The 25,009-nt window shown below is 42.4% G+C and overlaps 3 protein-coding genes across 10 annotated transcripts in view; all 3 read left to right on the top strand.

Moving 5' to 3' along the window:
- pparab (peroxisome proliferator-activated receptor alpha b) overlaps positions 1–9,632 on the top strand; it is a 31,165-nt gene extending 21,533 nt beyond the window's left edge. For 7 of the 8 annotated variants that reach the window (XM_040132366.1, XM_040132367.1, XM_040132372.1 and 4 more), the window contains exons 5-7: positions 2,934–3,133; positions 6,216–6,669; positions 6,919–7,163. In XM_040132366.1, coding sequence (XP_039988300.1) covers positions 2,934–3,133; positions 6,216–6,669; positions 6,919–7,163 — 899 coding nt within the window. Of the gene's footprint in view, positions 1–2,933; positions 3,134–6,215; positions 6,670–6,918 lie in introns of all 8 variants that reach the window. The other variant, XM_040132373.1, reaches the window with a different exon arrangement.
- A 2,343-nt stretch (positions 9,633–11,975) lies between these two features.
- yars2 (tyrosyl-tRNA synthetase 2, mitochondrial) lies at positions 11,976–17,832 on the top strand. The gene is made up of 5 exons (XM_040134271.1): positions 11,976–12,981; positions 14,095–14,262; positions 15,582–15,737; positions 16,012–16,182; positions 17,451–17,832. The coding sequence occupies exons 1-5, from the start codon at positions 11,981–11,983 to the stop codon at positions 17,608–17,610; spliced, it is 1,656 nt and encodes a 551-aa protein (XP_039990205.1). The 5' UTR covers positions 11,976–11,980; the 3' UTR covers positions 17,611–17,832.
- A 1,723-nt stretch (positions 17,833–19,555) lies between these two features.
- cdkn1bb (cyclin-dependent kinase inhibitor 1Bb) lies at positions 19,556–24,110 on the top strand. Its single transcript, XM_040131907.1, has 3 exons — positions 19,556–20,374; positions 20,694–20,821; positions 22,607–24,110. Exons 1-2 carry the CDS (start codon positions 19,933–19,935, stop codon positions 20,807–20,809), a joined length of 558 nt encoding a protein of 185 aa, XP_039987841.1. The 5' UTR covers positions 19,556–19,932; the 3' UTR covers positions 20,810–20,821; positions 22,607–24,110.
- Positions 24,111–25,009: the final 899 nt, after the last annotated feature.

The raw sequence follows: 25,009 nt of genomic DNA, 5'->3' as shown, positions 1-25,009 counted from the left end.
TTTTGGGGGGTTTGTCGCTCAGTTTGTTTCGATGGCCAATTGATTTCACAGTTAAATCTGATCATTTTGGACGTTCCCTACGCAAATGGTTCAGCAGTTTTAACTTTTAACCATTGAGACATCATCAGAAAGGGAGAGACTTAGGAAATGTACGTGAAATAGGTGAAATTTAACCATTAAAATGATCCAGTTTACAGTAAAGCACAGTGAGTTATGTTTGCATTAGGATTTTGTTATAATATATTGATTAAAATAGGATAACGTAAAATTCTGTGTGTCTGCCAAAAACCTAGATGATGAGAGGCAATCACAACATAAATGCATAACTGAGAGTTAGGCCATCTCTTGTCTAACTGTGAATTCCAAAAAAATTTCCCTGGGTGAGGCTTTACGCCTTTTCTAGAGTATGCTATACCAACGTATCCCTTTTTTTTTTTTTCCGCTATTGCAACAGCAGCAAAGTGCATTTGTTATGACACAAGACACAAGTGATTGAAAGTTTCTGGAATCCATCAACTTAATAATCCTTCCGACCTCATGTACTGACAAGATCGTTTAATGTTTTTGCAGTTGGTGAGAAAATAACAGATCCAGGCAATTATGAGTCTGACCGTAGTGAAGGACGTGTTTATTGGGTGGAAACTTCCCCTACAACTACGCCTAAGAAACAGATGATTCAGAATGACAGACTGTCCCCCTCCCACCTTGAGTCACAGAGTCATCCCCTCACACTGGCTCTGAGGAAATAGACTTATGCTCAGCTTAGCATCACTCACTTCCTCTCATCTTAATTAGACTTGGCTCCTGCCCAGGCGACTGCTGCGGAGCTTTACCAGCTTCAGATGATCCACCCACTTTGTGAGCAGTAATCTAATGGGCCCTCATGCCGACTGCGAGCTCGGTATCTCATCCCTGCTCAGTCCTGCTCGGTTTGCCTGGATTTATTTCATCAGTGGGTGGCTCGTTGGACAGCGGGGAAATCAGATCTGCTTTTATGCTTTTACAGTACTGTAAATACAGGCAATCGATGCAGCCGCATTCTGGGTTCTTACGGGGAGGTGTGTATGTGTGTGTGTGCACCAGCTTTTGCCTATTTAGACGGGTGAGGAGGGGTTAAAAACAGTTCACCTCTAATCTCATTAGTCAAATGGGATCAGGCCGTCTGAGAGATGCCAACAACCCCATGTAGAAAAAACAACTCTTGTACGGTGTTGAAGCGCACTTCACACAACCGGTGCCCACTTCCAGCACACCTCGTAATGGGTAGTAACCTGCTGTGTTCATTCATAATTCCATATAGATGTAACACATAAAAAGGAAAGTCCTTTTACATGTTTTATTGAACAGACAGTTCTCCATGTCCTCTTTCATTTCTGCTTTACTGACATGAAAGTATGTACTTTAGGGGCTTTGAAATAGAGAACTTACATCGGTCGAAAAATTCAGTGCCCGTTTTTGTGAATGTTAATTATTAATGGATGTCGATGTTACTGTGCCTTACATGCTCTTGTGTTTCATTTTGGTGGGTGTGTTTAATATTGCACTGGAACTCTTCCCTAAAGTTTTCTGTTATCCCATCCAGTGGAAATGTGATGACTAAGTGCGGACCCAATACTTTGGATTTCTTGTCGTTCAATAAGGTTCCCAGTAGCTGCAGCTGATGAACATATGTTCTGTCAGGAACCGGAATACTCCGCCACCATACACGTGACTTGATCACACAGTGAAACATTTGGAACCAGATTTAATCAGAATTGCATCTCAAGTGTTGCTTTTATTGCACGGACAGTGCAGAGGGTTTAGGGAGAAACTTCTTGCATCTGTAAAACTGAAGCAGACATAGGTGATGTTTTTGTCTTTGAAGGTACCTTTTATGGTAAACTGGTCTGACCTCTCAGCCTCTTTTTGGAAGATGGGACTCTTTTGAAAACTGTTTTCTTTGGATTTAGTGCGAGTGTCCAGCACTGGCTCTGTTCTGTTTGCAGATCTATTTGCTGCTCTTGTCTTCTTCTAAAAATCAAAGGAACTAAATGATCTTTTTAATACCAGCTTTTAACTTCTCTGACTTTGAAATTAAGGCCCGGAGCAGCACTTTAGTCCGTTCATATTGACGTTAAGAAAAGCCAGACTCGAGCTGCATCACTGACGTACATCTTTCACCACGCTAAATCAAGTCACTATTTGACAACAAGTCCAATTTATGTTTTTTGTCTCTTTCATTGCTGTTGTGTTTTTAAGTTGATATGAGGACTGTTGTGGGGTGTTCAGGTGTACAGCCAGTTAGACTTTTACTGATTATGATATTATGCCTGTCAATAAAATATTCTTTATTTAAAATACAACAGGATACTGTCCTCAGATCCATAAATTGTGGGGGGAAAAGGCTTTGGAACCAGGTGTCAGGAAAACAGTGAGCACAGTAAGACGTTGAATAGTCCAAGAAATTTTTGCATGTTCAGTGATGTTACTTTTGAACATTTCATTTCTACTGTTCTACAAACTTCATTTGGATGGATTTAATAGTTTTTGGATACATTTAATGTTTTTTTTCCCTTGCTGATGTGTTGACTTGGAGTCGTTTTACTTCAGGGGAAGTCTTTTGTTGAGATTTTGAAAATGATTCCTCCAGATGTTAGCATCTTGAATAAGTGATTTGTGGTTTTGTGGAGCCCAAGCTGTTTTACATTTTCCAAAACCGGGTCTGTTTTAAAGCTTTCCATGTAATCTCTTTTTTCTTATACGGTAGTTTCCTCTGTGTTCTGTTTTGCTTTTTACAAAAAACATAAAACGTGATATTAAGTGAATTTTATTGCATTTACGGTGGTACTCATTATAAATTTGATCTGTGACTCAGTATTTGATTTTCCAAAATTCTGATTTATCCTGGGACAAATTCTATCATCTCAATCTGACTTTGTTCCTGCTCTCTGCAGCCATCCGTTTTGGTCGGATGCCCCAGTCGGAGAAGCTAAAGCTGAAGGCGGAGATGGTGACGGGGGACAGGGAGGTGGAAGACCCTCAGCTAGCGGACCAGAAGACGCTGGCCAAGCAGATATATGAGGCCTACCTCAAGAACTTCAACATGAACAAGGCCAAGGCTCGAACCATTCTCACCGGCAAGACCAGCACCCCTGTATGTTGATTAAGAGTAGTGGGTTGCGTGTGTGTGTGTGTGTGTGTGTGTGCGGATGGCTTGTTCATGGCTCTCCTCGTTGTCAGAGTTTCCTCACAGGTCAAAGTCATGTTGTCTTGCAACTTTTAATTAATTTCTTCCACATTGGAGCGATTTTACCGTCATTCTGAGCGCACAGAAAATTTGCAATCAAACTCATGTCTCAATATGACCTGGCAGCCACTGCCTCAGAGATTATGTGCAGCCAGCCAACGGGAGAAATAACTTGCTCAATCAGTAATATAAGCCAACACACCACGAAGTCTGTCTGCACAAAAAAGATATAAAGAACTAGTGTATGAGCCCATCACTTTGCCCTCCACCTCCCTGTTTCCCTCCGTTCCTGCGCTCTTTTCATCACCCGTCCCCAATCTCACCACAAACATTCCCCCGCAGCCTTGTTTCTTTCGCTTTGGTTTCATCAGAAAAGAGGGGTCAGCAAGGGGAGGGTCAGGGACTCCGGCCCAGAGTTGTTGTCAATTGCACTGGATGGATGTGTGTAGGTGTGAAATAGGTCAAGAGGGGCAGGTCAGTCCAAGTGCACGTCCATGTTCAAACACAGACCTTCCCCACTGCTTCTGGAGATCAAAGCTTCTGAGTCTCTGGGTTCTGCAGGCAGTCAGTCGGAAATGCACATATTGTTTGATCCACCTTTTGATTTTAAAGTTCATTCATGGTGTCACAGCACTTTCATTCAGCAATGAACGTCCCGTGAAAATCATATTGTACCATTTGCCGGAGCTCTATTTACAAATGCTGTTACATGTTACAGAACTTTGGTTTTGGAAATTGTTTTATATATTCAGGAGATATGCTGCTTTTAAAATGCTCAAGGTAGTGATGCAAGAAGATTCAACATAATAATTGTTCAAAAACTATCAAATGATTAATCGGCCTGTGGAAAAAGGGCCTTTTCTGTGAACACCTCATCCTAGTATCCAGGTACAATAATTCCTGCAGTTGTGAGGAAATTTCCATCAGGTATGACTCATCAGTCCCAACGTCTGGGAAGAGTACTGAGGCATAATTGTGTTGGTGTTGGCTCCGATCTGTGTACAGCTAATTTTATAGTGCGACTTAGCTGTTTTTTTTGCTGGTATGATTCACCTTGACAGTAAGAACACCCTCGAAAAGAAAAAAAACAAAACAAAAAGTGTCAAGCTCTTGCTGCTGCACCGCACTGTGGTTAATTTATTAGGGATTAAAAGGTTGAGATTGTCTTTCAGAAATTATAATGATGATCTCTAAGACTTCGGCTAACAATCATTATTGTTAGTCGTTAAAATATCTAACTCTTTGTTTTATGACCAACTAGCGACAAAACGAATGGCCTAATGACATTCCCATCAGACTCATCAACATGTTAGCGTTATCATGACGAGCATGTTGGCATGCTGGCGTTAGTATTTAGTTCCAAGCATCGTGTCTAAATAAAGCCTCACAGCGTTGATGTAGACTCTTGTCCTGTTATTTTTTAGATACTTGTAGCTCTCTTGCTTGTCGAAGTGCTGTTCCGTAGTGGAGACGGTGCAGCGCTTTCATCGTACAGCGGCTGGAGCATACACGACATCACGATCAGGCGAAATGGATCCACTTTGCTCAAACGTGCTGCAGCAGATAAAGTGTAGCGCTATCAGTGGGGGCATTCCTAGCTCTGCTTTCAATATAGACGGGGTTAATTTTTCCAGAAAAAAAAATATTAGGCCTACAAACCGCTTTGAGCATCCATGAGGTTGCTGCTCGAGGGTCAAGGAGTGTAATTATATCAGCATTTCGGCAAATCGGCAGATCTCAAGAGTCAACAAGGACTGAGGGCTTTGCACGTTTCGCCACCCACCGAAGTACCAAGGTCTCCTCCGCGGTGGTTGTAAGAATAGGATGATGATTTGGGCCTCTTTGCTTCTGCAGGATCACATAGCATCAGTTCAGGCTGTGAGCCCATAACAAGTAGTAGAAGTATATCCAGTAGAAAAACTAGAATTATTCACTATTCACAAAGCCTGTGTCAGCAGTTCTTGGTGCGACATTGCTTCGAAGCGTTCTGAAACTGAGATTAATACTTAAAGAACAAAATTTAGATTGGATCATTATAAACTATGATATTCACCTTGTTCAGAAATACATTTGGTTGTGTTGCTCAATTGACTTACCGTAAACAGTGTGTTAGAAGTTATCTGATGATCCGCTGTTGTTTTGACGCAGAGGTACCGCAGAATGAAACAGCTCGGGCGTCATTGTTTCCCGATACCTTCCCCCGCTGCTCCGGCCCACATATAGCACAGCATTAGTGAGTCCAGGCCCTGATCTGATGTGTAGCAGCAGGTGTAGCTGCTCATCAGATGCTGTAACCTCTCCACCGTGGCAACAGTGACACAGCGGAAAACACCTATTTGCTAGAATCAGTCACTGCCGTTCAGATCTTACGTAGCTGCTTACATTTCCATACCTGGGTCTTTCCAGTGACATTATTAGGATACTGTACGCATCTTTTTTTAAATTATTATTCTAAAGGATTTGTCAACAGGGGCAATGTTTTAAATGAACTGCCTTCTTAATTTTGACATTTTAAGTTTGACCTGCTAAACCTTCTTTTTGCTCTGACAGCACTTTACTTTCAACATTAACTGCGCTTATTTTTCTAGAGAAATTGTTTGCACCTGAATCCTTTTGTGTGTGTGTGTGTGTGTGTGTGTGTGTGTGTGTGTGTTAAGAGTGATATCCATAATTATGTAGCTGCAGGCACAAGGAGAGTAATTATGTCATTGTGGAAATATTCAAGTGTCAATAATGGCTCTTGGCATAGCTCTCCTTTGAGTAAAGACAATGTTTAAACACCACAGTCACTAGAGTTTTTCATGTAGGGATATGCTGATTCAGCTTTTTCCACATTCATGTAGCTGTCAGGTCAGGTTTGTTTATGTAGGCCAAAATCACAGCACAGACTGTACCATACCGACTGTGTTGCATTTTAATAAGAAACACATTTTCAACCATACTTTACACAAACAGATCTCAAGAGTGTGTCTTTCTCCACGGTCCACAGCCATTCGTTATCCATGACATGGAGACCCTCCAGCTGGCAGAGCAGACGCTGGTGGCCAAGATGGTGGGCTCTGCGGGAGCACTGAAGGACAGGGAGGCGGAAGTTCGGATTTTCCACTGCTGCCAGTGCACATCGGTGGAAACGGTCACAGAGCTCACAGAGTTTGCGAAGTCCGTCCCGGGGTTCTCGAGCCTGGACCTCAACGATCAGGTGACTCTTTTGAAATACGGGGTGTACGAGGCTCTCTTTGCCATGCTCGCCTCCAGTATGAACAAGGACGGGCTTCTCGTAGCGTACGGCTCAGGCTTCATCACCCGGGAGTTCCTCAAGAGCCTGCGGCGTCCGTTCAGTGATATGATGGAGCCCAAGTTCCAGTTTGCCATGAAGTTTAACGCGCTGGAGCTGGACGACAGTGACCTGGCTCTGTTTGTGGCCGCTATCATCTGCTGTGGAGGTGAGGATGCAGGAGAAGTTACATTGTTTATAATTAAACTATTCATTTTCTACTATAGAATATTGTATTTGCTTTTTCCTTTTTGCTCTTTGATCTTTGAAAGCTTTTGCTCTATCTTAAAACAAATGCTTCAAATTACACAAAACGTTAAAGGCATCCTGGAACTTCTTTCTGTTGAATATTTTATTTTATTCGGAGATTATGGTTAAGGAGTCTCACTCGACTTTATTTTTCCTCCGCCGTGACTAGACCGACCGGGCCTGGTGAACGTGGCGCACATCGAGCGGATGCAGGAGAGCATTGTGCAGGTGCTGCAGCACCATCTGCTGGCCAACCATCCGGACGACACTTTCCTCTTCCCCAAGCTGCTGCAGAAACTGGCTGACCTCCGGCAGCTAGTCACTGAGCATGCACAGCTGGTGCAGGAGATCAAAAAGACAGAGGACACCTCGCTGCACCCGCTCCTGCAGGAGATCTACAGAGACATGTACTGAGGATTGTGGATGAATAACCAGGAGAGGCACTCTACAAACCAACTCTTTTTTTTTTTTTTTTTCAGGGACAGAACAATAGTCCTCCATAAGCTAGGGTTGAACCACTTAACCCCCCCCCCCTCCCCAATGCAGCACGAATTAGCTTTGGTTAGCATAAGAAGTCCTGTTTAGGATCAAGCAAGAAGGTGGTGATTCTCAAAGTCATGTATGCAACGATGTGATGTACAGCTGATTGAGCTCCCATCAAGACAGCAGTGTATGCAATCTCTGACCAAACCCTTGCGTGAAAACACTAAATGCTAACTTAAAGTCTTTCCCTGACCCTTAACAAAAATGAGGAAAGAGATTTGACAGTTGCCACTCCAGCAGTATGTTTGAAAGTAGATTTTTATACTGATGTCAAAGAGCAAAGAGCCATATACCCACAGTTAACAACACCCGAATGACTTCTGTGGCAGCAGCGTCATTAAGACAGTAATGATACCGTTTTCAAGCGAGGCAGCTTCCGCCAAATTGGCTACCAATAAAGGGTGGTCACCCATGCACCAGCCCTCCAGCATGTTTCTTTACCTTTTTATACCCAGGGACACAACTGTCACCAGGGCCCTGAATATAATCACTTATTTGTACTGTAAGTCTTCTAAGCCATACCTTGTTTTTAATGATACTGGCAATGAGGAATGTCTTTCACATGTACACAAACTGTTCAGGCAATAGTATTTTTACACTTCACAATAAGGTGGCAAAATCTTAAAGTTTATAAGAAAATTTGAAGTTTTTTGCAGGCTGAAATGGCTACAGGCACAGATTCACTGTGTACATGCACCACAATGCACATCTGAAGCACAAACACGCCTGAGATATGTTAACATGACACAATTTTATACTGGACCTCTGTTGAATGCCTTTTTCGCAAAACACATGCACAGACGTTTGGCACTCCATCCTGTTTTGTGTCCTGGTATTCAAGGGCTAACACCAAGTTAAACCGCATTACAACCTTAATACAGGCAGACTAAGGGCAGATTTGCGGAAAATGAGTCTGCTTCTTAATTTTCTCAGTCACATAAGCCCGGTTCCTCAAAATCACACCTCATTAATTTTTCTCTCAGTCAGTCATTTTGTCTCTCACCTCTTTCTCCTGTCAGTCCCGCTGCCTTCTATTGTGTTTCACTGGCTGTGTTTGGTCCTCAAAACACATGTAGTTGTTCAAGATTCAGGGGTCTTATGTGCGCATTTTTTATACAGTATGATGGCGAATCAAAAGAATGATCCTTTTCTTCATAGAGGAAAATCATGATGGTGTGGCCTCACAGATTAAACCAATATTCTCTGCTCTTACTTGATTCAATAAGTGAGATAAAGCCAGTTCGACTTTTTAAACGGCTAAAAAAAAAAAAATGAGTCAAGACATTTTATCACAATTAGACAGGTATATAATGATGGACGAAGACCAAATACATTTCCATATGGTTTCATTTAGGTGTTTTTGTGCTCCATCTTTTATGATAACTGTGCATGTGAAAACGCCACTCCTGTATTTTGTTATCATACTTCCTTTTGTAAAAAAAAAGAAAAGAAAAGAAAAGAAAAAAATGAACGTGCTACACAGAAGACCCATAGTAAAGGAATGTTGATGGCGAAAACATGCATGTCTGATAGTTTGGATAATATATATGCGGATCTGTGAGAGAATGATTTCCCTCCATCTGCTTATCCAACCTAAACTTGCTAAAATCACCATGAATTGATTGAAATTCAGTCACGAGAAATGGACCTTGTGTTTAAAATGACATCACGTTGTATAGACAGAGTATACTGTACATAGCTGAAATGATCACACTGACTGCTTGCCCCAACTTTTAACTCTTGAGGGATACAAGGTACTAATGATGATCAACTTTTGTATTCCTCCGTTTGGTAAATACTTTTAAATGTTTGAAATTTTACAGTAAATGTAGTTATGTACTGTACATTCTTTTTTTTTGCTTAAATGCCACATAATTGTGTTTTAACTGAATTGGATCATATTTTTATACTAAAATATATATGTATGACTAAATCAGATCATTGTTTATTTGAAATGGCACGATTGAAGAGTGCAGTGTAAATAGAATTAAGGGTACTAGGGCAACTGGTAATCTGAATATCCATAGATCTGAATCCCACTGGGGACATTCCTTTTGTTAATGGCTGTTTTGTAGGAAGAGAACCATCAAGGCTACAATATGCATTTGGTTCATTTCCACTGTATCTTCAATTATGCTCTTATGAAGCATACAAGGGCTGCGCAGGGCCGTACTAGCTCACAACTTTCGGGTGGCTGATTAAAACTTGACCTCCGTGACCTCTCAATACAATGAAAACTACATTTATCATTTGAAAGGTCAAGCTACAACTCAACACTGATCATACAGTACTGGTCTCCTCTTTTATACTCTGTTCTCAGGTTGCACATTAAAAAAAAAACAAATAGGGTAATCACAGAATTTCATCATTTTTATCAGAAATGCTCCATAGTTGCCTCTTCATATTGAACAAACCAACGTTTTTTTTTTCTTCACACACCTCTACTGGTCAAAAACAGACAGTGAATGCACTCATAATTAGCCGTCACATGCTATTACAGTAAAGAAGATGCAGTAATGAAAATGCAGTATGTATTGTTTTATAATCCTATGTTGTCACACTTTTTGTCTGACTTTTCTCTCCTCGCTCGCTGCTATAGTGTAATAACTCACCTAACATTTCTTATGCCATGAGTAGATTACCGACGCTTCAAGCTGCCTCTTACTTGTTATATCTTCTCACAGAATGTCAGTCCCACATGCAGAATTCAATGAACACAGCTCAGTTTTTTTTTTTTTTGCCTTGCAGACTCCTGGGACTTGGAGTTCTCCCAAGGATGCTTGGGGATTAACCACAAACAATCTGTGCCTTATCGTGTGCCCATGCCGTATAACACTAGACTGACTTGTGCACACGCACACTTTAAGAATCGCAAACTGTTGGTGTTTCTGCAGCTAGATTTTAGCTGTTGGTGACACAATAGGGCCACACAGACAGGAAAAGATGTCGCAGCAGATTTAGTAAAATATCTCACTGTCAGACAGAGGCTCAGAAGTGCTATTGAAGCTTCATTTTGCAGTAACAATGAAGGATTTGCTTTAAAGAAAGGACGGACTTTTGAAAAACACAACAGGGTTGAAACACTAGAGCCAGGCCCCTTCAGGAGAAGTCATGTAAACTTGTGAAGTCTGCTTACCCTTAGGAATGTCTGTTTTATGTTGAATTGACAAGGGACTTTTTCACTTGTATCAGGGAAACCTAGTCTTCCTTTGTTGAACTAGCTCAGGACATAGAAAGGTACTGTTCTTCCTTCTCTCTCTATCTGTCTCTCTTATTCTATCTGGAATAAGTTTATAGTGATCTGCCTTACAGCACACAAACACCAACAACAGTATTGATTAATATTACCTTATTTTTATTTTCCAAAACTGACAGAAAAAATGTTACCGGGGGGCAGCAGTCATAAGAACTATGTAATTGATTTTTTTTTTTTTTTTCTTCCTGGATTTCATGGAGTTTGTTTTTGTGGCTATAGTGTCATGCAAAGAGACAACGGAGACTGTCTTTGGATGTGTTGTTTATGTGTACTGTGGCTTGGTAACAATACTGTAAATGTTTGATGAATGTATATCTAGTCATTTAAACAATGAAACAAGTTGACATTGGATGGATTTCAAAATAAATGTATTTTAAAATCCTCTATGTTTTGTATGTTTGTTTAATTTAAATGGACAAAGGTAGAGTTACTATAATTTTCTTATTGATGACGTTAACCTTCTTTTCCTGTACCAGCTAAACTAGATTTTCATAGTTGTTTCTATAGATGTGTCTTTGCTAGACTAAAATGTACACAGACAAAAATACATCTATTAACATAGGTTGAAATGCCTACTCATCTGTCATTTCAGCTGGACCTGATGCAAGTTTGCCGTCTATCGGTCTGAAGTCAAACCTGCAACTGGAGTATATTGCCTTTGTACAATTTGGTGAAGTGCACATACTTGGCTTTGGTTCAGTGTCTTGGTGCAGGGATTTTTATGGTCATCACAATAGGTCTGAGTGTGTTGAAGCCAGCAGATTCCACACTTACAAGCAAAAATGGGAACAAGGACCATCATAGACTGTAATTGTATTACATTATTTCAGTAGACGAGTGGCCAAAACGATTTAATTAACAGCATGGGGGGGGGGTCTTGCATATGTGCGAAGGAAAGGCACGAGAGCATGGGCTCTCAAACATTTTCCACGACCAACAAGAGGACCCCAAACAGACTTACGTTAGTCCAAACTGACCCCCCTTACGATGACATTTCGGTAGGGTGTATGTATGGTGAAGAGGCAGCGAAACCTTGGACCATTAAACAAAACACTTTCCTGTTCAGGTTTAGGGTGGGCAGTGAAAACTGGGAAATCTTTTAATAAAGATGAATGAATGGGACATTAAAACAGGCAACTATTGATAAAAGGAAGGAGGAAAAAAATGAAATAAGGTCAAATTAAGGGATGAGGTTTTTTAAAATAGTTTTCACATATCTATATTGTTTCGGTCTTCAAACTAGATTTTGACAAAGGGCCCTTCTTCGAGACAGGGCTCAAGATAAGGTATTTCAGCAGGACCCACATTAAGGCCCTTGCTCTGTCAGATATTGTGCTTAAGTGGTGCATGGCCATGACTGGGCCACCAACTGGACAATGAAAGCAACTGCTCCCGGGCCCCAGACCTAAAAAGACCCAGGTTAACTGTGTGTATGGCTTGTGCTTGTGGGTGTCAAGCTGGAGCCGCGCTTAATTTCTGCCCCGAAGCGCTTGACATAACCTGCCTGAAGTTCTGGGGCCCCAGGGCCGTGCCCGCTTTGCCTCGTTCAAGAGGCCCTCCGTCTTTGAGAACCAGTGCGCTAGAGGGCGCTCTCCTCCTAACAAACCGTGCCTGCCTCGTCTGTCTGGTTGTCACATTGTCCAACATGGCTGCGTCCACGGCGAGGACTTGCCGTCATCTATCGCGGCATGGATCCCGGATTCTCCTTAGGCAAGCGGGTCCTTGCCTCGCACCCAGGTCTCAATTTCACCGCTCTTCCGCCGCACGTAGCGGACTGCTCCTCTCTCTAAATAAACGCGGTATTCTGAAGGACTCTTTCCCAGAAAACGCAGCCCAGGACCATCTACCTCGGTTGCTCCAGTCCGGGGCTCAGACTGTATACTGCGGCTTTGACCCCACGGCCGACAGCCTGCATGTGGGCAACTTGCTCGCCATCGTGGGCCTGCTGCACTTCCGTAGCGCCGGGCACCATGTCCTCGCGGTGCTCGGCGGGGCCACGGCGCAGATCGGGGACCCGAGCGGGAAGACGAGCGAGAGGGAGCGGCTGTCGGCGGACACCGCGGAGGCGAACACCCACAGCATCCGGGAGAGCATCCAGAGGATTTTCACCAACCACGAACTGCACTTCCACGACGGCCCCCGGAAGCCGGGCACCGTGGCCGTACTGAACAACCTGAGCTGGTACAAGGACTGGGGCGTCGTGGCCTTCCTGTCGGAGGCCGGCCGGCACTTCAGGATGGGCGCCATGCTCAGCCGCCACAGCGTGCAGTCCAGGCTGCGGGGCGCGGACGGCATGAGCCTGGCGGAGTTCACCTACCAGGTGTTCCAGGCGTATGACTTCTACCACCTGAACCAGATATACGGCTGCAAGATTCAGCTCGGGGGCACCGACCAGCTGGGCAATTTGATGTCTGGCCACGAGTACATTCACAAGTAAAGGTCCCAATCGCCTGCTTTGAAAGGGCACAACACGCCGATACCTTCTGTTTCGTATGGAGAGAGCTTGGTTCCCAACTTGGTTGGATTAGAAAAGAAAAAAAATGAATATATCATTGATCCTCGGTAAATGTACCCATGGCAGAAAAGCTGATCGAGCGTGTTATGTGGATTGCTAGGAGTCACTCTTCAGTTCCGCACTCTTCCGGTCCTCTTTTCTTTGACCAGGCGAGCTGCAGATTTGCAGAGCGCAGGGCTTGTAACTCACAGCCTCGACTGAACCGGCTACACGGCTGCATGATCCGGCTCAGGGCCACCGGCCGGCTCGGCAGCGGCGGTGCTCCGGCCATGAGTCCATCCCCGAGTAAATGTCCGTCCTACTTTAAAAAAAAAAGAGCCCGCGGCTCTCTCTTCTGTACGGAGGAGAGATACCTCCGTACCGGACCCCATTGAAAATTCTGGCAATTTTATATTTCGGCGATCCTCGGTAGATCCGCTCACAAGAAAATGTAACTAAATGTCTTGTGTGAGTTTAAAAAAAGCGCCAGTCTTCAATTCGGCATACTTCTAATCCCCCAGGCAACAATTATTTTTAGTAAAACGTTAACTTTGAGTCACGCTGATCACTTCTGCCTATCCTGTGCAATTGTGGTGTAGCTTTATTCCATAGTAAGGAAAACCCTCTAAAAGCTTTACACTAAATTTAGATTGATTCCTTTGTGGACAGTTGCCAAATTCTAGCTACCAAGGGGACACTATATTATCTATCTATAACTATATTTTGTATTTATTTAACACAGTACGGAAAATGTATAAAGGATCCTCTATAAACAAATCATTGATATTTAATATGGTGAACGGTGCAGATCAGACAAAACTCTTCACACAACTTCAGTTACACATTTTAGTTTTGATCTGACAACACAATCTTGTAAAACAACACAATATGACCATAAAATCTCTGTTGGATTCCATTTAAAGTTTAATTACTGCCCCATGTGATACTGACGTATGCAAATAAAGGCCCCGGCAGTTCAACAGTGTCAGCCAATCCGCTAACCAGTTCTGATATACCCACGCGTGACGCTTGAAACCCTGATTTCTCCCCAGAATGACTGGGGAAGAGGTGTACGGCCTGACCATCCCCCTGGTGACCAGCTCTGTCGGGGACAAGCTGGGGAAGACGGCAGGCAACGCGGTGTGGCTCAACAGAGACAAGACATCACCCTTTGAACTCTACCAGTTCTTTCTCAGACAGCCTGACGCCAGTGTGGAAGGGTACGTGACGATAAAGGCATATGGGAGATCTGAAGGCATCTCATAAATAGGTGCTAGGAGTCCCATCACCTAATCTGGCCGGTTGAGTTGGAGTCTTACATACTGTAAATATACAATGGCTTCAGAAAGTATTTGGAAACCTTCACTTTTTGAACACTTTATTGTTCGAATTTAATTGTAAATGGATAAAATTGCCTTTTTTTTAAAAAAATCAAAAACTTATATTTCTCATCAGTCTTTGGCTTGGCTACTCAAGGACAGTCACCAGACTTGTCCCATTGCCGCTCCAGTGTCGTCTTGGCTGTATGCCTCGGGTCCTTGTCGTGTCGCCCCGGTCTCTGGTCTCCTGTACTCTGGAGCAGGTTTTCTTCAAGGACCTCTCTGTCTTTGGCTGCATTTATCCTTCCCTCAATTCTGACCAGTCTCCCTGTCCCTGCTGCTGAGAAGGCCCCCTCCCCCCATAGCACGATGCTGCCACCACCATGCCTCACCGTAGGGACGGTGACATAGTGTTTGGAGTTAGGCCCAAAGAGTTCAATTTTGTCTCCTCAGACCATAGAATCTTTTTCCTCACGCTCTCAGAGTCTTTTTAAATTCCGTTTGGCAAACTCCAAGTGGACCGTCACACGCCTTTTTACTTTAAGTGGCTTCCGTCAAGCCGCTCTACCATGAAGGCCTGATTGATGGAGTGCTGCTGAGGTGGTCGTCCTTCTGGCAGCTTTCCCATCTCTGCAGAGGACTTCTGACGCTCTTTAGAGTTACCGTTGGGTTCCCGGTCACCTCCCTGACCAAGACCCACCTTGACCGATCACTCAGTTTGGTCGGACGGCCACCTCTAGGAAGAGTCCTGCTGGTTCTGAACTTCCTCCATTTCACAAGTATTGAGGCCACTGTGCTCCTGGGAACACTCAAAGCTTTAGAAATGATTTTATACCCCTTGCTCTGATCAACGCCTCTCCACGAAATTTTATGAACTTACTAATATTAGACCCTATGCCTTTTCCTGACATGCAGTGTGAATTGTGGAACCCTCTATACACAGGTGTGGGCCTTTTTATAAACTTTGTCCAATCAGTTCAGTTTGCCACAGGGATGAGAGATTTCAGTTTTGATTTTTAAGAAATTTGCAAACATCTGTCGTTATGGATTATTGAGTGTAGACTTGTGGGCAAAAATGGCAATTTTACCAGTTTGAAATTAGATCTAAAACTCAATGAAATGTTCCAAAAATGAAGGGCCTCGAATACTCTCCGAGGCCACTGCAGGTATTCTCGGCACCCTACCAGGAGGCTGAGGTATATTGTATGGTCGTTTCACAGGTACCTGAAGCTGTTCACCTTCCTGCCTCTGGCGGAGGTGGAGAGGCTGATGGAGCAGCAGAGAGAGGATCCAGGTAAACGCCTCGCACATAAACGCCTGGCTGCAGAGGTGACGAAACTGGTGCATGGAAAGGAGGGCCTCGACAGTGCTAAGAGGTCAGAAACAGGCTGTGTGCTTGTGTATGTGAACCTTTCTCGAACGTTTCTTAAAGGTTTATGCATGTTATTTTTTTTATTTGGGTCACCCTATTAAAGGTAGTGAATTCAGTCAGTTGGAGAATAAATAAGTGACGGTTAGGCAGATGCCAAATCCTTTACTCCAGCAGGGTCGCTGTTCTGTAGCTGCCCATGACCTCTGACCGCATTGCAGAGGGGGGGGCAATCTTTCCTGTTCAGAGAAGAAAAGTCATATTTAATGTAATCATTGCAGATGTACCAAGGCACTGTACCACAGCAGCGTGCAGGCCTTGGAGGAGATGAGTGACGAGGAGCTTCAGGAGCTCTTCAGGGAGGCTCCCTTCCATGAGCTGCTGCTGGAGCCGGGGACCACTGTGTTAGACGCCTGCCGCAGAGTCAACGCAATCCCAGAGGGACCCAGAGGGTAGGCACCCCAGTCCTGACCTCCTTAAATCCAGTTCCAGGGGGAAAACAACAAATAGTCATTATAAATCATTTATTTAAAAACTACATTAAACATATTAACCTTTAAGTGAATGAATTACAGTAAAACTAAAATCACAAAAAACATTTCTCACGTGCCTCTTGCTCTATCAAGCCATGCAGAGTTTTCGTAATTGACTATTTATTTAAAAGAAAGTAGTTCCAAAGAAAACTGTTGACAGCATATTCTGTGGATTATTCAGTGTCAATTGGTCACCATTTCTGGAGAAAGGAGCAAAAAACCCCACGATTTATCTGACAAAATTATAATGATCAAGCTGGGTTTTTTTTTTTTTTTTTTTAATCGATTTATCATTGTATGTATAAAATGTCGGAATATTACAAATGTTCAACACATGTCAAGAGCCCATGATGACCTTTGCAAACTGCTTGTTTGTTCAAAATACAATCCAAAAGAAACAAAGAACAGTAGAAAATCCTCTGAAGAAGCAGCGAATATTGGTAATTGTCTGTCCATTGACTTAATCATGCATTTTTGTTTCTTTATGAAGTAACATTTTTAGGAGTCAGCAGATAGTCTTTATATATCACTGAGTAGTGTTATACATGAGGTGCTGCAATGCATGATTAGTCAATAAACAGAAAATTAATTGGATTGGAAATGGATTAATCTTTTACGCCATGTCAAACGGCTCCTTTAACATAAAGCCCTTGATACTGCAAAAAGCCCTCACGATTAGTATGGTAATACATTATTTCTATCACAAAAATGAGCCCCTGTCATGTTACGTTACGTCATTAGTATAGTTAAAAGTGTGTCAAGTCTTAGAGCCACAAAAGGCCTTCACGTGATGGCTTTGTACAAAGCAGACGTGTTAGAGGTGTTTGAAGCACTTTGGCCGCTTTTGAGGTAGTGGAAGAGGTTTGTCTTTGACTGGTCCGACTGTGACTCCACCAGGAAACTCCTGTACAGCACTACCATCGATTCTGACGATTTTTAAGTGTGAGCACTCTACACTGTTTAATCTCTCAAATGTGTAATGCAATGCAGTATTTTTATTAGTGAAAAGTGGGTAATTTACGTCCATTCTTTAGTTAAATTCGGAATACAAAGATGGATAACAATTTAGTAAGTTTGCATGTTCATGGTGTATTCTGCAGGAATGCAAGGTAGTGTCCTGACCATTTCACACAGGTTATGTAGAAGGAAACCCTGTCCTTACCGACAGTGTAAACATCTGTGTGCAGGTACCAGATGGTTCTGGACGGAGCAGTGTGGATCAACCACAGGCGGACAGACAAGCCGGAGCAAGTACTGATCCCCAAACTCCACATCCTGTCTAATGGACTCACCTTGCTCAGAGTGGGAAAGAGGAACTTCTACATCATCAAGTGGCTCAGTCTCTGAGGACGCCTGCTCTCAAAAGGGACCAGTTTACTGTAATGGACTGACAGGGAAGGTAGGCTACTACACCTCAGCAGGGTCCTTGAGGAGACACTGATGGACTGATACTTTGGTACATAGAAGGCTCTGGTGTAGCCTAAACCCTTAGCGATTTCCTGTGTGGGTCATATAAATATGTATATGTACAGATGTGACATTTATCAAAAGGTAAGGTATTAAAAAAAGCATTTGATATAAACATTGTTTCCTGTTGTCTTTGCACTGCTACCGAGATCTTGCAAAGTGAACACTAGGGGGCAGCATTGTCCCAGTCATAAGGGTGGCGCTGCAGGCAGACACAGCTGCACCACATAGCCTGCTGTGACCCCATAGGTAAATAATTGCTTACAGTAAAATTAAATTGCATCATTTTTCGCAAACAGGTTATGGTTCTATTTTAAGTGACTCATGTTTCTGTCAATTGGATGTGGAGCCAAGGCCAAAGCCTGTCTTACTGCAGCTGTTTTTTTTCTGTCTCGGTGTTGGTAAGTGTAAACTGGACCAAAAGAAAAGAAAGAGGTTTTAGATAAATTCGGAAACAAACTAATTTTGCTTTTAGATTATTTTTAGATTCCGTAAATTTTATATTTCCAGTAGTAGAATATGTTTTTCAGTATTTGCATGAGATTTTCCCTGAAAGTCCAAAGTTTTCACTGTGGTGTAACTAACTATTTCTAACTTTCAGCATGCACGGCCTTTGTCTGTCCTGTGTTTTTTCATTTGGATTTTTTTTTTTTTCTTTTCATTTGCATTTGCATTTGCAGACTCTTAAATGTGGAGATGTGTGGGGCTTTTTAGTCCTACATCTGTTCTTCTCTTTTTCTCCTGGGGGTTGGTGGAGATGAGAACAGGGTCTGGCGTGTTCTGTCCTTGACTTACCCCACTCAGCTCCAGATTATTGGTGGAAATACAACTTCTTAAAGATACTTTTATTCAATTTGCATAAATATATATATATATATATTTTTTTTTTTTTTGTATATTTTTTCTCTTTATTGGCAATCATTAGATATTTCTGACATTTGGTGGGAGGGGATACCTACTCTAGCAGAGGATCCACACCTTGAAGCTTCAGCCTATGTATTTTCAGAAATGTCATCTCTTTTAAGGTGGAATGTTTGCAAGGCACTTATTTTTAACAGCTTTTAAAAAAAATCAACAAAAAAACTCAGCAATTTATTTTGTGAGATTGTTTTGTTTGCTGTTTGATTTTTGTGTTTGTATACAAATATGTATTTTTTGAATTGTAAATTTTTAAAATATATTTGGTTCAGAGTAAAAGAAGAGAGAGAAAAACATGTCCTGTAAATGAAAGAAATGTAGTGAGGTCATCTAAATTTAAAACAAGGCATAGTCATTTCTCAAATTCTACCCTGAAGTTTAGTCTTGTTTTTTTTTTTTTTGGATACTGTTTTTAAAAATTGCATCACAGATGCCAGCCAGTTCATATTCAAATTTATCAGCAACTTTAATGACAAGCCAAAAATAATGTTATGGTTGTTTTTTTTTGTTTTTTTTTGCCAAAATCAAAACAAATGACGAGTGAACTAATTAGAGCATCTTTTCTCGTTGGAAGAAAAGTCAAATGCAACATGTTTATTTTTGAAAAGTGCTTATTCAAACAGTGATTAAACAAAATCGAATTGGACCTTTTTTTTTTTTTTTTTTTGAGCCGTGCCAACAGTCGGAGCTTTCGCTTTCAACACGGTTGTCGTCGCCAAAGCGGCTTTAATTTGAAGAAAAACCCCGACTTAGTTCAGCCTGCCGCAATTCGCCGGTCCACCTTAAGAGAAGTGGGCGGGCTTAAGCGCTCGGGCCAATGAGCGGCCTTCTCCACATTTAAATAGCTCTGTGTGTCAATCACCCCCCTCCCCACCCCCCCCGTACACCCCCACCACCCCCACCACCACCCCCCCCCCCTCCCCAAAGTCAAGCTCCCCTCTCAATCCCAAGCATATCTCTCAATCGCCATATTGGGTACTGAGAAGGTTTGTCTGCAGTTTCTCTCACTACGGGACGAAATTGACAGAGCGGCTTCAGTCCCTGTGCACTTTGTTTGGATGGTCCGCGGAGACGACGTTGGGCTCGACGACGCCGCGGCCGTTACCTCCTCCAGCTCGACGTATGCATGGCATTAAGCCGTCTCACGCTTGTTTTGGATCCCGCTCCGCGACGAGGAGATACCCGTTGTTTTTGAGCGGCGCGTGTTTCTTGTGAAAACTGGACGCTCCCCGGCCCGTTTGAGAAATCGCGTCTTTCTTCGAGGGGGGGGGGGAGAAAAAAAAGATGTCAGATGTGCGACTTTCGAACGGGAGCCCGACGCTGGAGCGGACGGACCCGCGGCTGGCGGATCACCCGAAACCGTCAGCCTGCAGGAGCCTCTTCGGCTCGGTGGATCACGAAGAGTTAAAGAGGGATTTAAAGGGACATTTGCGGGAGATGGAAGAGACTGCCTCCGCCAAGTGGGGCTTCGACTTCGCCAATCACACGCCGCTGGTCAACGACAGGCTCGAGTGGGAATTAGTGGATTGCAGGGACGTCCCGGATTTCTACACCCGGCCGCTGCGGAGGGAGAAGGGCGTCTGCTCCGCCGGGAATAACAATGTGGATCTAAACGGGAATCACAGCTGTGTCGTGGTGGCCCCGAGCGACGACAGCGCGCGGCCCGACGGGCAGATGGAGTGCACGGAGCAGTGCGCCGGGCTGAGGAAGAGACCCGCGTGTCACGGTACTAGACCTCGAACCGGGGTAGCTCCGGTTTCCGCCGACTGCTTTTCTGTGTAACGGGTAGCCGGGCCGGGGCTTCGCGTGTCGACGGCAGGGGCGCTAATTTGGCTCGCCAGGCTCCGGTGCCCCGAAAATCAAATGTAATAAGCTGTTAAAAAGGGGAAAGATGGAGGAGAATTAGAATTTGGCGTCTTAAAGCGCGGGGAGGCATGTAACGTGAACGTTAAAAACTGGGAGCGTAATTTTTTTCCCCTCTTTTTTCTCTCGACCTGTTTCTTTTGCGCCAGATTTCCCACTGACGGTAAACTTTGCTTTTGCAGACCCCTCGGCCCAAAACAAGAGGTCACACACCAGCTCAGATGAGGTTAGTTGTCCAGGTCTGAGCCACTCTGCAGAACACACACCCAGAAAGACCAGTCCCAAGAGACAAACGTGAGGACGACGAACGGTAAGCTACTACTTTTGACTGATGCGACCTTTTCAAAATAGTGATTTTTATTATATTATTATTTTTTTAAATTTAATTTAAATTTAAATTCAATGTATTCTCTCCATACGGGCTTCCACATGGTGTGACTGCAGCTGGTTGTTTACCAGCCTCGTCTTAGAAAATGCAGACTACACGTCCCCATTTCTTCCAGCCTCCTCTTGTTTGCCTCGGAGTCCAGCTGCAAACAGACAGAGTAGTCCATTTCTGATTTTTGATTTAAAAAAGAAAAAAGCAAATAGTGTAATTTCCCTACTCTCGGGTGGAATCCTTGGTGCGACCCCGTTTTGCAGTTCAGCTCGAAATGGTCATTTTCATTTTTGGACTCTCAACGAGTCCGCAGCCTTCTCGACCAAGATACTTTGCTCTTTGTGTGTTTCACTTCAAAGCCCCTGTCAGCTGGTCCCATTCACTGAATGCTAGTACAAATAGTAGTAGTGGGAGTCAAAACGCGGTTGCTAGAGTGAACCGAAGCCTCCAGTTGTTTTCTACTCTTTATTTATTTATTTATTTATTTATTTGCACTCAGGCTTGTTTGGACGCTGCTGCGATCGATGCGAGGGGGAGTTTAGAGTGAAAACGGGGAGGAAGCCGAAAATAAAGCGTGGTTGCACATTTACACCTTTTACTACAACCGCTGCCTGCCACGGCTGAGCCCGGGTTTCCGACTAAACTGTAAACAACAAGTGCTGAACAACAGTGTAGTAGTAACACGTCAGCAGCCACTGCCCTCAGCTCGGAGCAGAGCAGGGACGGGAAGGGGCTGGTCTCTCTCTCTCTCTGTGTGTGTGTGTGTGTGTGAGTGTGTGTGTGAGTGCTGCACAACACGCCGCACGCAAATGTTACAACACACACACACACATCTGTCTCTGCCGTGCAGGTCTGAAATCGAGCGCGCTCGTTGGCCGCGGCGGAGGGGAACAGGCATGAAATTTGTATTGTCGTGGCAGCATGTGAACTGTCAGGAGCCGCGGTGGAAGACAAACACCAAATCGTGCCCTTTAGTAGAACACACACATTTTATATACACACGTGTGTGTGTGTGTGTGTGTGTGTGTGTGTGTGTGTGTGTGTGTGTGTATATATAAAGTTTGTGGAGAGCAGTCAAGTCTTTTAAGGGACGGTAAATATTTTTTAGTTCACTGAAATATGTACTAAAGATGTTTTTGAGGAAGGAGTTAATGGTTCTCTGAAAATATCCCCCCCCCCTTTTTTTATTTTTTTATTTTTTAAACATCCCTGGTAGTTGTTGTTTTTGCCTTATGGCACCAACCACCTAAAAAAAAAAAGGTATAAGTATAAAATCTAAGACTGGGAAAGTGCTGATGTAGAATCACACCTTCCGCTATTTTATAATTTCTTAGAGTCATTTGAATGAACGAACAAACAAGTGTTGCATCAGTACTGTTATATAATAAAACTATCACTGGAGAAAGACAACACCTGCTGGACGGTTTGCAGTGTATTCGTGTGTTTGCCACTGTATTTTTTTTTTTTTTTTTGGAGGTAAAGTCTTGATGCTTTCGAGTTAATCCTCCTTTTGTCCAACGTACTAAAGGACATAGAGCAATAATTATTTTTCCACATGTCAAGTGAAACTCTGCACAAATTACCGCCCATGCTCAGTTTGTTTGTAAACGTTTCCTGCATGTTGCATGATGCTCAGTGTCAAAAATGTAGTCTTAACCTAATACCTGTTTTTTTTTTTCTTTTCTTTTCTTCCTTGTCATCTTATTTGTCCCGCAGAGCCGAAGATGTAAGTCCCCTTTTTTTATGTGGGGGAAAACTCAGTGTTGGCCGATTATTGGAAGAGGAACTACACAGCATCAGAAACATATCAACTCTCCTGAAGACGGGGGAGGACGCTGTTGAAGCACTGAATAGAAACACTAAAGTTGTGGCACTCAATTAAAAGTTACTGCCTCTAAAAGCAGTCAATGTAGCAGTGTGCAATTAGGTTTGATTTCCTTTTTTGCTCCTTTTTTACTACCTGTGTGTAAATAAATATATATATATATCTATATATATATATATATTATATTATATTTCTCTCCGTATGTAGCACATAAGATAACATTATGATTTGAAAACAAATCCTTTATGTAAAAAGGTGTGAATTTTGATTTGACTTGAAGAATTGCAGTGTAGTTTGATACATGTTTCCAAAATGCTGTTTGTTTTTTTTTTTTGGTGGTTTTTTTTTTTTTCTTATTTTATTTTCTGAAAGGCAGTGTGACTTTGACACGGTCCCTAATTGCTACATGTAAAACAAAATCATGGCTTCTGACAGTTTCTTAACAGTGTATCTTCACTCCGTCATCTTCCTAACTCAGCAGTGAAGAATGGTACAAATGTAGCTCATCTGTTTTTTTTGGTTTTTTTTTTTTTTCCTTCCTATGGTCATTTCAGTGTCACCAAGTGGAGGTTCCCTCTATACAGATCTATTTTCCCCAGGAAATCAACACAGAAAAAGAGAGTAATATTTCTGTTAGAGTGATTTGAAGAAAGTCCTATTTATTTTTGTGATAGGTGCTTTTAGCATCAATAGAAATCTGGAATATGATGGGGGTTTTTTTTCTTTTCTTTTTTTTCTCTTCCTTTCTCTCAAGTACTCCTGCACACCTCAGCCACATTGTCATGGTGTGTTTGATTTCCTCTGGAGTTGTGAGGTACTCAGATATTGAAGGACAAAGACCGTACAAACTGCACAGGTTGTGTTGTAGAGTCATCCTTTCCCTGACTGTATTCCTATTGTTTCATCAGCCTTAATGCTCTTCAGAGAGGAGGTTTTCTATTGTTTTTTTTTTTAATAAGGGTTGAATGTCCTACAATACCAAATACATGGTTGCTTCAGTATGGTTGCCAACACTGCCTGTGCTTCTTAGTTGACTTCACATTGTATTACTTTGTGATAACCTAGACCTAAATTTCCATTGATGTTTGTATTTTTTTTTTCATTTTTTTTTTTCTTCACCAATGTTGTTAGCCTGCTGACGATGCAAATGTGAGCATCTAAAAGCTTCCCTTTATTCGCCTAAAGTGTGGGTCATATTCAAAGAGACCAGTGTACACCTGGATGGAGAGAGAAAACAGCTTGTCTCAGAAGTGCAGTCACCATGCCTGTGTATTTGTGTAAATCTTTGCAATGTACCTATGTACATAATTTTGTAAAAACACTGAGAAATTATACTAACTTATTTATGTCAAGCTTTTTTTATGTAGAATAAAAATGGGTTTTTGATTACGGTTATCCAAAGTGGCATTTACTTTATTATAATTGTCTTATTTTGTAAAAGCATATTTTTGGTAGTTTTTTTTTTTTTCTTATCAATAAGGTTGCAAACTGAGCCTGATAAAAAAAATATTTGATGTGCATTTTGTAATGTGTGGTTATAAAATGTGTTGCAATCAATTAAAAGAGAAAATTAAATCTGTCTGACTTGTGGTTGCTTTTTACACTAGGTGTAAACACAGAGTTTTTGGTTTTATCAATTAAAACAGTTGCCGAGCTATCCCAAAGAAAATAACTGCAGAAAAAACATAGCATCAAAATTTCTCTATCACTATTAATGTCCAAAACGCACTTCAGGAAGAGCAGAGAGGATTTCTGTGCTTGCAAGTATCCTGGTACAATGCAGTGACACTCCCAATATGAATCCACAAGCGTTTTGAGCGGGCTGATGATTGACACTCTGGTCCTCCAATGAAAAGGAGAATGGGGAAAGCAGACCACTTGTTGCAGCCAGTGACATTCAGTAACTTATCATGGGAATGGCTTTCATGGAAAAAAAAAAAAAAATGTAAGTGCTATGAGCTCAGAATACGATCCTCAACTGCAAGGTAAAATACTGCAATTTAAATTAATTTTACTATTTTACCGGCCACAGTAGCATCTGTCTGTATGTCTGTGTGTGTGTGTGTGTGTGTGGGAGTATGAGTGTATGTGAGCAAGTGAGTGTGTTTGCTATTATGTGTCTTACGTTGTGTGTTTTCAATTCTATTTTCATCCTAAATTTTTTTCCTGCCACTTACAGGGTTTCTACATTTATTTTTAGCAAATGAAGGGAAAAAAATACATTTTTGTAAAATGTTCTATGTTTAGTGGTGGAATTGCATTCATCATAGGAAGTGTATTCTTGTACCTCCTAT

The sequence above is a fragment of the Xiphias gladius genome, chromosome 8 (genome assembly GCF_016859285.1).
Source record: "Xiphias gladius isolate SHS-SW01 ecotype Sanya breed wild chromosome 8, ASM1685928v1, whole genome shotgun sequence".
Classification (NCBI taxonomy): domain Eukaryota; kingdom Metazoa; phylum Chordata; class Actinopteri; order Istiophoriformes; family Xiphiidae; genus Xiphias; species Xiphias gladius.
The sequence above is the reverse complement of the archived record's forward strand: the minus strand, read 5'-3'. Positions and strand labels throughout refer to the sequence as shown.